The following is a 16,272-nucleotide window of genomic DNA, read 5'->3' on the forward strand; positions in this document are numbered from 1 at the left end:
CAATTAGGACAATAAGATCACCAACCATTCCCATTTTATTAAGGTGTATCCATATAAATGGCCCACCCTGTGTATGTATGACCGGTTTTCAACAAAAACATTGCGAAATCATGATACTTTACTTTCTGATATTATTGTGTAAGCTTTTCCAAAAAGGAGAGACAGAAAAAACTCTACCTTTCTCTCTTCCTTTGACTTTTTCCATCTAGACCCTGAGAAGATGTGAAGGAGAGAGGAATGAAAGAAGAACGACTGGCTCATATACACACACACTCACGCACAAGCACTCACATTTAAGACTCGTTTAATCTTTCCTTTCTCGCATGATAAAAAACAAGAACATCTCAGTCCAATGAACAAAATGACAAGAAAGACAGTCCCAAAATTAAACCTAAAAACAATTCGGTCTCAGTGAGAAAAGAGTCATTTGGATGAGAGTTTAAAACGGATGGTATGAAAATCTCCAGTGTAAAAAAAGGAGATGTAAGAGTGGCGCGGTATCTTAGACAGCTGGGTGAGACTGGAACTACTATATATCGGCTGTTTATCACCATGCAGACCTGTTTTTGTTGCAGGTCAGGCTTGTGTGAGAATGTGTTCGCTGCGGATATACTGAATGTCGTGCACAGCTGTACATGGCTATTGTTCAGTAAATTCAAGGCAAAAATTATGGTTGAAATTCAAGGTATCCATGACCATGATGACCAGCAGAAGCAGCCTGGAATATTGAGGTCCTTGAGTCCAACGTATGAACCAGGAACACCTGCCTGGCATCACCAGATTTGCACGTCCTATAGTTTTTGGCTCAGGGACAGATGCTATGCAAGCAGGCAAATTAGCTTCACACCCAGTTCCTCCACCAATGTTCACAGAAAGTGAGAGAGAACACAAATGAACATTCAAACGTGATTTAAAGCTTAGTTCACCTAAAAATGAACATTTACTCAACTTCATGTCATTCCAAACCTGTTTAAGTTGCCTTCTGCAAAACAGAAGAAGATATTTTAAAGAACACAAGTGAAATTGGAGCAAAACTGTCAAAAGGTCTTTGAAAAGTGCTTAAAAGATCCTTGAAACTATTTTAAAAAAACTTCAAAAGGTACTCGAAAGATCCTCAAAACATCTTCTCTTTTAAAGAACCTAAAGACATCCTCAAATATTTGAATAAACCCTCAAATGATCTTTGAAATGTATTCAAAAGATCCTCAAAACATCTTTGAAAGAACCTCAAGACATATTTTTTTTTTTTTATAAATCCGCAACGGATCTTTGTAACATATTTGAGAGACTCTTAAGAGACTCTCAAAAGAGCCTCAAAAGATCCTTGAAAGATTCCTTAAAGAGCCTCGCAGCATCTTTGTGAGATTCTCAAAAGAGCCTCGAAAGATTCTTAAAAGAGCCTCGAAACATCTTTGAAAAATTCTCAAAAGAGCCTCTAAACATCTTTAAGAGATTCTATAAAGAGCCTCGAAAGATCCTTGAAAGATTCCTAAAAGAGCCTTGAAAGATCTTTGAAAGATTCTCAAGAGCCTCGAAAGATTCTTAAAAGAGCCTCGAAAGATTCTTAAAAAAGCCTCGAAAGATTCTTAAAAAAGCCTCGAAAGATCTTTGAATAATTCTCAAAAGAGCCTCTAAACATCTTCTAAAAACCCTCAAAAGAGCCTCGAAACATCTTTGAGAAATTCTCAAAAGAGCCTCGAAACATCTTTGAAAGATTCTCAAAATTGCCTCGAAAGATCCTTGAAAGATTCCTAAAAGAGCCTTGAAAGATCTTTGAAAGATTCTCAAAAGAGACTCGAAAGATTCTTTAAAAAGCCTCGAAAGATCTTTGAATAATTCTCAAAAGAGCCTCTAAACATCTTTTAAAAACCCTCAAAAGAGCCCTAAAACATCTTTGAGAGATTCTCAAAAGAGCCTTGAAAGATTCTTGAAACATTTTCGAAAGATCCTCAAGACATCCACAAAAGATCTTTGAAACAGCTTTGAAAAATATGTGAAGCTACCTTAAAAGACCCTCGAAACCTCTTCGAAAGATCCTCAAAGGTTTCTCAAACATTTCAAAAGATCCTCAAAAGATCTTTTCTATTATGCACATAAGAAGGACAGTCAAACAGGTCTGGAACGATATGAGGACGAGCCAATAAAGACCAAAAGATTTATAGTAAACCTCATAAGTGAAGTACAGATTTGGTAATTAATTAATTAATTTCACCCTTTAAGTATAGAAAAAAGCTTGTGTTGATTTTGTTTCATTTGTGTGTTGGCCTGTGTGAACTCAGGCAGGTAAACTGATTTAATTCCACCTTTAACATAATCAGTTACCGAATCGCGTATGAATGTCTGTATTAGTGTTTGTGTGTGTGTGTGTCAGTGTAAATTTACTGGTTTTAACTACAAATTCCAAATCTCTCACCATCCAAGCCAAACCAATGCCTCCACGACCACAGAACAAAACATTAACAAAACTAAGACACAAATGAAAAGAAAATCTCGAAAGGATAAAAAAACCGAGGAGACTCTGCTGCTGTAATCCCACAGGAAGGCTGCAGTGTCATGCTGGTGCCTCTGGGCGCGCTATTGAGCAAGAGAGAAAGAGGAAGGGCTAGACACCTTATAAGGGCGGGTTAAAGGGTGTGCCCTCGTCACTGGGCGTGGCTGTATCATCACTAGGCTCTAGGCTGTCCTTTGGGCTCAGAGTGCTGTCGGAAGGGGGCGTGGCATCATCAGAAGGGGGCGGAGTTTCCGGCGAGCCGTCCTGCTGTCCATTAGGAGTGGCCTTATGCAGGGGTTCAGGGGGTGTTGGAGGTGGAGTGTTGGAGTCGGGATGGGTGCTGATGGCTAGTGAGACTGGCACCGCCATCGGCACAGGCTCAGTAGGAGTGTTGGGGATGCTGGGTACCGATGGCAGCCCCCGAGGGGTGGAGTTGTTCAGAAAGGAGTCGCCGAAGCCCAGACTGGAGTCGCTGTGCACCAATGAAGAGGTTTTTTCCACTAGACGCCACTGCATGATGCTCATGTCCTTGCCACCCGTGGAAACCAGGTGACTATCGTTGTGCATGAAGCTCACATTGGTCACGTGACTGCTGTGGGCGCTGTACTTGTGGCTTGGGGCCTGCAATTAAACAACAAAACCAAGGAAACTTCAGATGAATGCATTCATCAATCTTACCCAATTGACCCTTCGCAAAGCTCCTTCCCCTTCTCACTGTCTGACAAGCTTTCAGTATCATCCTATAACTCTGGGCACTCCTCAGGGAAATAGTGAATCATTTCTATACAAATTACATATTCAAATTCAATTAAAGGTCGGTGAAATTAAAATCCATTTTTTATGTTAGCTTTAGTCTATTCATTTTAAAGATACCTATTAGCTAGTGTGCTCCAAAATAGTATTTGAAGATATACACCTGATTTAAACATCCAACGCTTGCAGTTTGTCACTTCCATCGATCAACGTTTTTTTTCATGCCACCTCATACTTCAGTTTCTTATCAGATCTTCTGACCAATCAAATGCTCTCTAGTATCCGACATGCCCCGCTCACTTCTCATTTGCGTTTAATTTTTTTAAGATTTATTTTTGCTTTTTTTAGATAAGACAGTATTGAGACAATAAGCGAAGTTGGAGAGAAAGAGAGGGGGTAGGGTAGGGAAATGTCCTCAAGTTGGAAATCGAACTCGGGACTTCCTGACGTGCTACTGCACCGTATGTCAACACGCTAACCACTAGGCTGTTGCGCTGACTTTGCTTTTCATTTGATGCGCCTGAGCTCAATCACTCTCACTGGCAGAGCTGTGATAAAAACCAAACGCTATTGGCTGCTTTTTAAAAAGGGGAGGAGCTACTATATGTCCCACCTTCTCTTGATTTTTTTAGTTGACATTATATGAAACATAGATTAAAAAATGCACATTTCAAGGCACTTTATGGGTCCCCCAATTGACCCTTAAAAAAGACCCTCCCCCCTTCTTACTTAAAAAACTTGTGCGAACTCTAGAAAAGATGTGATATGCGAACGGCCCCTAAAATGTGGCCGCCATTTGCGTTTTCACCTGATCTTCTTGCACAGACATGCTGGATTCACCTGATTTGTTGACAAATGGGTTGTGGATCTATTCTTTGGCAGCTCGTGGTTCCTTCACTGAGCCTTTTCCTCTTCACAAAGAAACTTTCCAACGTCGTGTTTCTTACTTATTTTGCTGCTTGTGGGTTAAATTTGAGCGCTCAAGTAACCGAGATACTATGGTAATTTTTCAAAATGATTAATTTTTCTAAATAACAGCATGTTCAGACTTGGATAATAGATAAAACTGAAATGCATAATGATTTCTTGTGTGGCCCTGTACCAATTGATCCACGGAGCGATACCAGTCCGTGACCTAATGGTTAAGGACCACGTTGTTAAACGACTTAATGTAAATGTAAATGTGGTGACTGACCTTGGGCCTGGAGCAGGGATACTGGAAGAGGTGTACTTTACAGAAGTCATCAGCCAGAGCGATCACCTTCCTGTTGTGGGATCGTATCAGCGCATTGATATCTGTGCCATCTGAGCCCTCCGGCCAAACGCCTGAAACACAACGAATACATCAGAGCACAACATCACAACACCGAGTATGTTTACATGGACACCAACATTCAGATTTTAAATAAGATTAAGACAATTCTCCGATTAAGGCCCAATCCCAGTTCTAGTTTTGTAGGGCTTTAATATTTACCCATAAGAACAGCACTACAGCACCTGCACACGTCATCATATGTCCTCGCGATCTCCTCGCGACTGCTGTAGTTATTCAAGTTGTGTTATTTATTGCTATTTATCTTCAGGAAATCACTGAAGGCATTTATTATGTTATTATAACGATCTAATGTGGCAATAAGATAGTAACTTTCTGTGTATTCCCTACTGAAAAAAACAGCTTAATCCAGCCTAGACTGGTTGGCTGGTTTTAGCTGGTCGACCAAGCTGGTTTTAGAGGGGTTTTGGCCATTTCCAGGCTGGTTTCCAGCCATTTCCAGCCTGGTCTTAGCTAGGCAGGCTGGGAGATGACCAGCTAAAACCAGCTTCATGCTGGTTTTAGCTGGATTTAGCTGGTCATTTTCCAGCCTGACCAGCTACGAATAGGCAAGAAATGGCTGGAAACCAGCCTGAAAATGGCCAAAACCCCTCTAAAACCAGCCTGGTCAACCAGCTAAAACCAGCCAACTAGCATAGGCTGGTTTAAGCTGGATTTTTCAGCAGGGTTTACACAGTGGCCATATTCATCAATGTATAAACACACCAAAGACAGCATTAACATTATAGCAGACACTGTAAAAAGCCCACTGACAACAACTAGACCTTACTGGTATTCAAGTGTCAGAATGTTGTGGCACTGCTGTACAGGAGTTATTAATAGGGATTATAGAACGCCAAATTTAGATCTTTAAATTCAAATGAGATTGTGCTCTTTTCAAAAGAGGGCAGAGCTACAAATGCCTGTGTGTCAGCATAGTGGCAGATTCAAAATAATGTTAACTTAATCCCTTTATGCTGTGTGGAGCCTAGCATTGTTTAAAGTGTATATGGTTACAAAAAAAAACTCATAATTTCCTTTAGCAAACACAGTCTGGTATAACCCCATTTGGACTGCCAAGTAAGGGTGTTTGTGAGTGAGAATGACTCAGACCCCCTCAAGGCTAAACCACTGACTGGAATAAAAGAGTGTAAAGCAGAAAGTAGGGTTCAAATGACAACCACTAAACTCTTGAGACACGGATAAACGTTTGAGTTGAGGCGTTGAAGAAAGTGAGTGCATGTGACTGATTCAAAAACAAAAAACAAAAGAGTATCCCAACTCTACCAAAACTGAGTTGTCTGAGCATGAAAAGTCCCATGATGCCTCAGTGCACAGATACTGACCGAAGACGTGGAAGCCGAGCACGCAGGTGTACGTGGCCCAGTCGATGTCTTTGCACTCGGAGCGGTTGCGGATCAGCTTACAGCCGTTTGGAATGTCCCCTGCGGAAAAACAACAACACCATCATATAAACATTCAATAACGAGACGAAACCGGAGTGCGATTAGACGGCAATGTTTTTCTGGGAAGAGGCGAGCCTGTGGTCAGACACTTACAGTAAAGGATTTCGTAGTCTCCTGAGTTGGACATGATGAACTTGTTGTCGGGGGACCAGTCAAGATGTGTAATGTAGCTGGAATGTCCCTGAGGATTCAAAGATTTAGCAGAGAACAACTTACTGTTGTAGCACTTGCAATAATCAAAGTGAAAAAATCTAAATAAGGACATAAAAACTACTATAGTGTTTAATTTACAGGAAACTGTGGTGTATTGTAGTAAAATATAACATATACACTCATCGGCCACTTTATTAGGTACACCTGTCCAACTGCTCATTTATGCAAATTTCGTTAATGCAAATGTGCCAATCACATGGCAGCAACTCAATGCATTTAGGCATGTGGACATGGTCAGGACGATCTGCTGCAGTTCAAACCGAGCATCAGAATGGGAAAGAAAGGTGATTTAAGCGAGTTTGAACGTGGCATGGTTGTTGGTGCCAGACTGGTCTTGAGTATTTCAGAAACTGCTGATCTACTGGGATTTTCACGCGCAGCCATCTCTAGGGTTTACAGAGAATGGCCTGAAAAAGAGGAAATCTCCAGTGAGCGGCAGTTCTGTGGGCGCAAATGCCTTGCTGATGCCAGAGGAGAATGGCCAGACTGGTTCCAGCTGATAGAAAGGCAACAGTAACTCAAATAAGCACCCGTTACAACCGAGCTCTGCAGAAGAGCATCTCTGAACACACAACACGTCCAACCTTGAGGCAGATGGGCTACAGCAGCAGAAGAGCACACCGGGTGCCGCTCCTGTCAGCTAAGAACAGGAAACTGAGGCTACAATTCACACAGGCTCACCAAAACTGGACAATAGAAGATTGGAGAAACGTTGCCTGCTCTGATGAGTCTCCATTTCTGCTGACACATTCGGTCAGAATTTGGCATCAACAACATGAAAGCATGGATTCATCCTGCCTTGTATCAACAGTTCAGAACATGACAATGAGTTCACTGTACTTAAATGGCCTCCACAGTCACCAGATCTCAATCCAATAGAGCACATTTGGGATGTGGTGGAACGGGGAGATTGTCATCATAGATGTGCAGCCGACAAATCTGCAGCAACTGTGTGATGCTATCATGTCAATTTGGAGCAAAATCTCTGAGGAATATTTCCAGTAACTTGTTGAATATATGCCATGAAGGATTAAGGCAGTTCTGATGGCAAAAGTGGGTCAAACCCGCTACTAGTAAGGTGTACCTAATAAAGTGGCCGGTGAGTGTAGTTGTAGAACTAAAGTATTGGCTCATTTTTTTATATTACTAGTTGTTTTGTTCCTATAAAAACCATAGAATCACCACAACTCATTCAAGTACTTTACTGTAGTATGGTCGAAAAACACTACATAGCAGTAAAACTCACAGTGCATTTCCCATATCTGCTGTACTTGCGTCCCTTGTCCGACACCGTGTAGAGGTAAATGAAGTTATCATGTGATCCCACTGCCAGCAGCGTGCCATCTGAGAAACAGCGACATTAAACTGTCTGCTTTACACACACGTTTACATCACAGAAAACAGAAATATGCCGCTCACCGACAGAGTAGCGCATCACTGAGAGCTGCTCGTTGCCGTCTGTGTGGATGGCAATCAGATCCCTCGTCTCTGCGTCCAGAACATACCACCTTAAACACATCAAATCAGACCATTAAAGCTCTGAAATGCTAAATGCACATTTATTTAAGTGTTTCACATGTTCCATATTCTAATTCTATATTTAATTTGATATATTATATATAATTTAAACAAAATTACCGTAAGTGGACTATTCAACAATCTTTTAATAATATTAACTATTTATGGATTTTTTTATTTGTAAATAACGTGGATAAAAATCAAATACAGAGCATTAACATAAAAACAAAACATTAGAAAATAAACTAAAATTACATAATTAACTTCATTTAAACAATCCAGGCTCATTATGGATACAAACCCCTGCCTACACTTCTGCACATTGCGAAATACGTCCGGGCGGTAAATTTTTTTGCAGTTTTTGTTTTCGCGAATCCACCAGAGGCTGCTGTGTTCGCTTTTTCAGATCTCAAATTTCTCCCACAAGTGCCATTCACATCTACTGTTCTCGCATAAATCCACCAGAGGCCGCTGTTGACTGACTTACTGACCGATCGGCTGATCCACCCTCCTCCTTCTTTAACCCCAACCGACAGTGTTTTCAAAAGCATCGATTGGCCCGCCCAACGCATTACCAAAGCCCAATTGACCTGCCCACTGCCTTCCCTAAACCTAACTGACAGTGTTTTCAAAAAAATTGATTGGCCCACCCACCGCTTTTCCTAAACCCAACCAATAGTGTTTTCAAAAGCACCAATTGAACGCTCACTGCCATCCCTAAACCCAACCGACAGTGTTTTTAAAAGCACCACTTGACCCGCCCACTGCCTTCCCTAAACCCAACCAAGTGTTTTCAAAAGCACAAATTGACTCGCCCACCCCCTTCCCTAAACCCAACCAACAGTGTTTTCAAAAGCACCACTTGACCCACCCACCGTCTTCCCTAAACCCAACCAATAGTGTTTTCAAAAGCACAGATTGACCCGCCCACCGCCTTCCTTAAACCCAACCGATAGTGTTTTCAAAAGCACCAATTGACCCACCCACCCCCTTCCCTAAACCCAACCGACAGTGTTTTCAAAAGCACCAATTGACCTACCGGTCAATTTACACTGGCCAGACCTTCAGCCATCAGTCTGAGATAATAATAATTATAAAAAAACTGATTCTAGTACAGCGCCTTTAAAACTCAATTCTTAATTATTAGAATGCATTACACTTTAAAATACACGAATAGCAGAAAAAAAATGATGTTCTGGCAACCACATCACTGCAGAGATGGCAGAGTTTACTTACTTCCCTGAGTGAGTGCCAATGGCCACAACTGAGCCGCTGGGGTGGAAATCTGCACAGTGGCCATGCTCCTGAAAACACACACAAAACACATCAATACTGCTATATGTATACTTTTACATTAAAAAAATCTATATTAAATCAAGACCATTTGATAAAATAATGCAACATGTTGACCACCTAATGTTTTGTTACAACAATTGTTTCAAAATGTTTTCTTATGTTGAGTAAATTGAAGTCACCTATGTAGTATCAGCAAGCAAATAACTGTGTTGTGAGAAGGGGAATCATGAGGACATTGCTGATGACCCATTTAAAATGCTTAAACTTCATCCAGAAGGAGTTTCAATCAGCAAGTAAAACACAGTTTGCTGTGAGGTTTAGGATAAGTAGATAGAAAATACAGTGTGTACAGAATAAAAACAATGGCAACTTATGGAATGTGTGTGGTGGCACGGTGGCTCAGTGGTCAGCACTGTCGTCTCACAGCAAGAAGGTAGCTGGTTTGAGTCCTAGCTGGACAAGTTGGCATTTCTGTGTGGTGTTTGCATGTTCTCGCCATGTTGGTGTGGGTTTCCACCGGGTGCTCCGGTTTCCTCCACAGTGCAAACACATGTGCTATAGGGGAATAAACTAAATTGGCTGTAGTGTATGAGTGTTTGTGAATGTGAGAGTGTATGGGTGTTTCCCAGTACTGGGTTGCAGCTGGAAGGGCATCCGCTGTGTAAAACATATGCTGGAATAGTAGGCGATTCATTCCGCTGTGGCTACCTCTGATAAATGGGGGACTGAGCCAAAGGAAAATTAATGAATGGGTGTGTGTGAATGTGTGTGTGTGTGAGAGAGAGAGAGAGTCTTACGTCCAGCAGTCTGGTCCATTCGAGCACGTGATCCACTGAGCTCCACAAACACACCTGTCTGTCCTGAGCACAGGTGAGGAACAGGTCCTTAAAGGGGTGTGTGGCCAAACCCCACAGCTCATCAGTGTGTCCCTGAAAACACACACAAACAAACTGATACTGCAGTTTCAGCAAAAACACACACACATATGATAATGATGTATATATATATATATATATATATATATATATATATATATATATATATATATATATATATATATATATATATATAAATATATTGTGACGTAGATCCTAGAGAGACGGAAGATTAAATGAGAAAATAGTGGGCGTGGCTTGTTTATACTGCGAGCTGATTGGATGTAAAGTAGGCATTTCATTCAGTAAGATGGGTAAAAGAGTTTGAGGAGAGTTATTACAGCCTAACAGATTCCTCCTGCTCACCACTTCTGTGTGTTGTCAAAACCGACAGTTTTAAGGGTGTGGTTCAGTATGTTAGCCAAACCCAATAACTCAGACTGACCTAATCTGAGAATTGAACAGAAAACAAACAGGTGCAAGTGCATTTTCAGATTTCTATTTTAGATCAAAAGGGCATTTTTTCTTAACGACATGCACGGATGACTTGACCAACACTAAACTACCAATGTGAGCTAACAAAATCAACATGGTTGATTAAATAGTTTTTAAGTTCATGTGCACTTTAAGATTAAGATCGATTGGTTTTCTATGCATTATTTGGTAACACTTTACAATAAGGTTCATTAGTTAATGCATTTACTAACATGAACTAATCATGAACAACACTTGTACAGCATTTATTAATCATAATTGAACATTTACTAATGCATTTTAAACATCCAAGTCCATGCTTGTTTACCTTAGTTGGTAACACTTTATAATAACTACACACTATATATCATTAATTAAGCATTAGCAAATAGTGAATTCATTATCTGTTAAGCATTAACTCTACATTAATAAGCGTTAATAAGCTACAAATGCTCTATTCTTGACTTATAAGCACCTGTATAATGTGTTAAATAATTGTATTTTCATACTTAGTTAATGATTTATTTTTCATTACTAAATTAAGTATCACATTATTTACAAACCAGTTGTAGTTGAGGGTTTTAGGATGATTCAGAATGAGTTAGTAAATGATTAATAAACTATTGAAATCAACATTTATATATCTTATTATTCAGGCATATATTAATAGTTAACTAATATGTTAATAAATGCTTTATTAACTCAACTTCATATTTGTGACCTAATCTAAAGTGAGGACTATTCATGCTTTATAAATCCCTTATAAATGACTATTAAAGGCTCAGAATCAAATGAACAATAATCTTTGCAGTCTTTTCTAAAAAGAACAATTTTGATAAAGTTTAAACATTGCTGAATAACAGGAGTGTCAAAATACGACATAAAACTGGATAAAACAATATAATAATTTAACAATATAATAAGATGCAATGTTTAAACTCTACACTGATTATATTTTAGATCGGGTTGCAAAGATTTATTTTTTATTTGAAATGAATGAATAGGACATTATGAAGGACGAATAAATGAATAGGAATGAATAAAGTCATTCTTTTTGTTTATAATTTAACTGAGCCTTTATTTGTCATTTATAAGGGATTTATAAAGCATGAATAGTCCTCACTTTAGATTAGGTCACAAAACTGCATGAAGTTGAGTTAATAAAGCATTTATTAACATGCATAGCCTGAATAATAAGACATATAAACGTTGATTTCAATAGTTTATTAATCATTTATTAACTCATTCTGAATGATCCTAAAACCCTCAACTACTCTTAAATACAAATGGTTTGTAAATAATGCAATGCTTCATTTAGTAATAAAAAATAAATCATTAACAAAGTATGAAAGTACAATTATTAAGCACATTTTAAATATGTTTGTAAGTCAAGAATAGAGCATTTGTAGCTGCAGTTATAAACTGCTTACTAACGCTTATTAATGTAGAGTTAATGCTTAATAAATAAGGAATTCACTAGATGCTAATGCTTAATAAATTATTTATAGTGTGTAGTTATTATAAAATGTTACCCATTAGCAAATGCACCATGAGTTAACATGAACTAACAATGAACTACTGCATTTTCATTAACTAACATTGACTAATATGAACAAATACTATAGTAAATGTATTGTTCACTGTTTGTTCATGTTAGTAAATGCATTAATTAACATTACCTAATGAAGCTTATTGTAAAGTGTGACGCATTATTTTGTGACAGAAAGTTTTGACGTTCTCTAAAGCCTCTCACACTGTTAAAGATGTGTTATACCTGCACTTCCACCTGGAATCCGTCATTGAAGGTTCCTCTCAGGATGAAGTTGCGTGACGTTCCCACCAGAAACTGATCGCCTTTGCCTTCGGCCACCGCACGAATGGTGCCATACTGATCCGGGACCTGAAGGAAGGCAAACGCACATTATTTGGACCTGTACTTTATAACATTATATTTTCTTAAACTGCACTTTTAAAGCTAAAACAGTCATTAATTAGATGAAACTATCAAGTCTGTGCAAACCAGATAATGCTGCAGACTTTTATTTCAGTATAGACCCTTTTCACCAGACTGTTATGACACGGTGGCTGTCTGCGGTGCCCAGCTACGACTCAAGACACTGTTCATATCACAGAGTGCCTGATGATCTTTGGTTTCTATAATACTGGACTTATTTTTCTATGAAGGTTTGAGCTTTGAGAGTGTTTAAACAAGAGAGAAAACTGTGAAAATGTAAATGCCTGTCTGAGAAAAGTGTATAAAATGTGTAGTGAGGGGTTTTACAGCCTTAAAACATCTATAAAAACTGTAATAAAGCCGACTACATCGCGGATTTCCCCTATTGCGGGTTATTTTTAAAACTCCCGCGATTAATATGGGATCACTGTACATGTTTTGAACATTGCTAAGATGTTTACATGCTATTATCTCCATAGTACAGCTAATTACTCGGGATGTAACAATATTGTAAATACCGTCATACCGCAATAGTAATTTTTTTCAATATTAGCGTAGGCGCATGACTCAATAAAACTATATTTCTGAGAAAAGTTTACTCAGGCGAATGAAGCGTACGGGAGGTAGCGGGAACTACAATTCCCATCAGCCCAGGCGTGGCCATCATCCTTTGCGGTCGGTTGTCACTACAGATCCAGTAATGCGGAAATGGAGTGTGCTGCTAGTAGCGGGGAAGAAAAAGAGGAAATGATCGAACCTAAAGCGGGTTTTAAATCGGATGTGTGGAAGCATTTCGGTTTCTTTCTAAAAAGATACGAAAAAGGAGAAAAGGTGACAGACAAAGAAAAAAACAGTAAGCAGGCACTGCCAGACTGTGGTGAAATGTAAGTCAGGGAATACGACTAAAACAGTCATGGGGACTGCAGAACACAGCACACTTGTTAGATTGATGCAGACATTGACTTGTACCGCAAAGAGACCTCTATCTCACTCATGGCTTGTCCTCTCAAGTGGTGGAAAGACAATGCACAACGTTACCCACTGCTGTCAACCTTGGCTAAATCATATCTCTCTGTCCCAGAAACCTCAGTCCCAAATGAAAGGGGTTTATTTCTGTTGCAGGGGACATGCCCAGAGATCCCAGCTTTTACCAGATTATAGTTATATGATCATTTTCCTTAAAAAACCCATCTCTATCTAAGTGAGTGAGTGATTAAATGTTGAATGTGATGAGTTTTCAACAATACTAAATTAAAACTTTATTTTTTTTATATGGTTTTATAGTTTTTTGTTATTAAAATTGAAAAATTTAAGTTCCTGTTTGGAAACTTACAGATAGATGGTTAATTTGTATGTCATTGATATGTTCAGTGCTGAGGTAAATAAACACTTTTGCCACTTTTTTCGAGTCTTTTCATTAGTTGTGTTTTTCCTGTAAATTATTCAATAAATACCGTACCGTGCCATTCATACCGAGGTATTACCGTACCGTGAAATTCTGATACCGTTACATCCCTACTAATTACATTAACTAGAGTGTACATTTAATATAATGAACTGTACAAGTAGAATATAATGTACATGCAGTAACATGCACTCAGTAACACAATAGTAATTACAAAACATAAGTACATAATTACAGATCTGGCCCTCAACCAAACCCTCTAGCACTTTATTTTACATTCATCTTTCGCATGTACATACTGTTGTACAGTCAATAAATAAACAAGAAAATAACTAGGCACTGACGCTGAACCTGAATTTAACTCAATTATCTGCCTTATATAACACTGTACTTTCTTTTCCCTGCTGAAAAATCCAGCTTAAACCAGCCTAGGCTGGTTGGTTGGTTTTAGCTGGTCGACCAGGCTGGTTTTAGAGGGGTTTTGGCCACTTCCAGGCTGGTTTCCAGCCATTTCCAGCCTGGTCTTAGCTGGTCAGGCTGGAAAATGACCAGCAAAATCCAGCTTAAACCAGCTTGACCAGCCTGGTTTAAGCTGGATATAGCTGGTTTTGGCTGGACTCCCAGCTTGGCTAGGCTGGTCAAGCTGGTTTTAGCTGGTCATCTCCCAGCCTGACCAGCTAGGACCAGGCTGGAAATGGCTGGAAACCAGTCTGGAAGTGGCCAAAACCCCTCTAAAACCAGCCTGGTCGACCAGCTAACACCAGCCAACCAGCTTAGGCTGGTTTAAGCTGGATTTTTCAGCAGAGTTGGTAGAGTTAACGACAAAATTGTTAGCCCTGCTGTGAAATTTGCATTATTTTTCAACTATTTCCCTTTAATGATTTGTTAAACACATTTCTAATCATAACAGTAACAATAGACTAATTTCTAATAACTGATTTATTTTATCTTTGACATGAGGACAGTAAATAATATCAGCCAATCAGTTATTTCTATATTATGCCGTTTAGCACATGCTAACACCAGTATGAGACTTTCATTACCTCGATGTCTCTCTCTGGGTGCAGGTCGTGGTCCCACAGGATGATCTTGTGGTCTTTTCCGCCGCCGGTGAGCAGAGTGCCGTTCCTCATCTGACACAGAGTGAAGACGCTGCCGTCGTGAGCCTTGATCTGCCGTGCGATCTGAAACGCTCCTGCGGGGATCAACACACAACACAAACGATTCAACAACAATCCTCCTGACCGATGCACTTGATCTGCAAGACGCTTTAAAAAAAAAGCCAGTGAAAGAGAAGCTTGTGGACATGTTTGCCAAAAAGGCAGGGTGTGTGTGTGTGTGTGTGTGATGTCTACAGAAAGAAATACAAACCAAAAAGTACGCAAAAAACATGTTCTGACATAATTAATTAATTGTGAGTTTGCATCACGCAATTCTGAGATTAAAAAGTCGAAATAACCTTTTTTTTATTCAGTTGGAGGGAACAGGCCTCAAAAAAAAAGGGGAAACACCAAAATAAATAAATATTTTAATCAAAATCCATGATGTTTCATGACTTGGGGGTGGGGGGGACCTCCGAGACAGGATTGTCTGGAGGCACAAGGCTGGGGAAGGTTACAGAGAAATGTCTGCTGCTCTTAAAGTTCCAATGAGCACAGCGGCCTCCATCATCCGTAAGTGGAAGATGTTTGGAACCACCAGGACTATAGCTGGCCGGCCACCTAAGCTGAGTGATCGGGGGAAAAGGGCCTTAGTCAGGGAGACGGAAGCCACTTCCCGCCTGAAATTTGCCAAAAGGCATCTGAGGGACTCTCAGACCATAAGAAACTAAATTCTCTGGTCTGATGTGATTTGGAGTGAATGCCAGACATTACGTTAGGAGAAAAGCAGGCAGCGCTCATCACCAGGCTAATAGCATCCCTACAGTGAAGCATGGTGGTGGCAGCATCATGCTGTGGGGATGTTTTTCATGGAAGACTAGTCAGGATAGAGGGAAAGATGAATGCAGCAATGCACAGAGACATCCTGAGTGAAGACCTGCACAAGAGTGCTCTTGACCTCAGACTGGGGCGACGGTTCATCTTCCAGCAGGACAATGACCCACAGCACACCGCCAATATATCAATGGAGCGGCTTCACAACAACTTCGTGAATGTCCTTGAGTGGCCCAGCCAGAGCCCAGATCTAAATCCTATTGAACATCTCTGGAGAGATCTGTTGTACACCGTCGCTTCCCATCCAACCTAATAGAGCTTGAGAGGTACTGCCAAGAGGAATGGGCAAAAAGACAGGTGTGCCATGCTTGTGGCATCACATTCAGAAAGACTTGAGGCTGTAATCACTGCCAAAGGTGCATCAACAGAGTGTTGAGCAAAGGCTGTGAATACTGATGTACATCGGATTCTTCAGCTTTTTCACTTTTAATAAATTTGCATCAATTTCAGAAACTCTTTTTCCACATTGTCATTATGGGGGATTGTGTGGAGAATTTTAAGGAACTAAATTAATTTAATCC

General features: G+C 39.9%; 2 protein-coding genes across 3 annotated transcripts in view; one reads left to right on the plus strand and one right to left on the minus strand.

The window, feature by feature from the left end:
- Positions 1-16,272, plus strand: part of arfgef3 (ARFGEF family member 3) — a 973,876-nt gene that overhangs the window by 446,041 nt on the left and 511,563 nt on the right. The gene's annotated exons all lie outside the window — the stretch shown is intronic.
- Positions 288-16,272, minus strand: part of eml4 (EMAP like 4) — a 110,349-nt gene continuing 94,364 nt past the window's right edge. For both annotated transcript variants that reach the window (NM_001442703.1, NM_001442702.1), the window contains 10 exon segments: positions 288-3,112; positions 4,440-4,570; positions 5,903-6,001; positions 6,116-6,203; positions 7,482-7,579; positions 7,655-7,743; positions 8,990-9,057; positions 9,847-9,978; positions 12,173-12,298; positions 14,801-14,952. In NM_001442703.1, coding sequence (NP_001429632.1) covers positions 2,612-3,112; positions 4,440-4,570; positions 5,903-6,001; positions 6,116-6,203; positions 7,482-7,579; positions 7,655-7,743; positions 8,990-9,057; positions 9,847-9,978; positions 12,173-12,298; positions 14,801-14,952 — 1,484 coding nt within the window. In that variant the 3' untranslated portion in view covers positions 288-2,611.

The sequence above is a fragment of the Danio rerio genome, chromosome 13 (assembly GCF_052040795.2).
Source record: "Danio rerio strain M-AB ecotype USA chromosome 13, GRCz13ab, whole genome shotgun sequence".
Classification (NCBI taxonomy): Eukaryota; Metazoa; Chordata; class Actinopteri; order Cypriniformes; family Danionidae; genus Danio; species Danio rerio.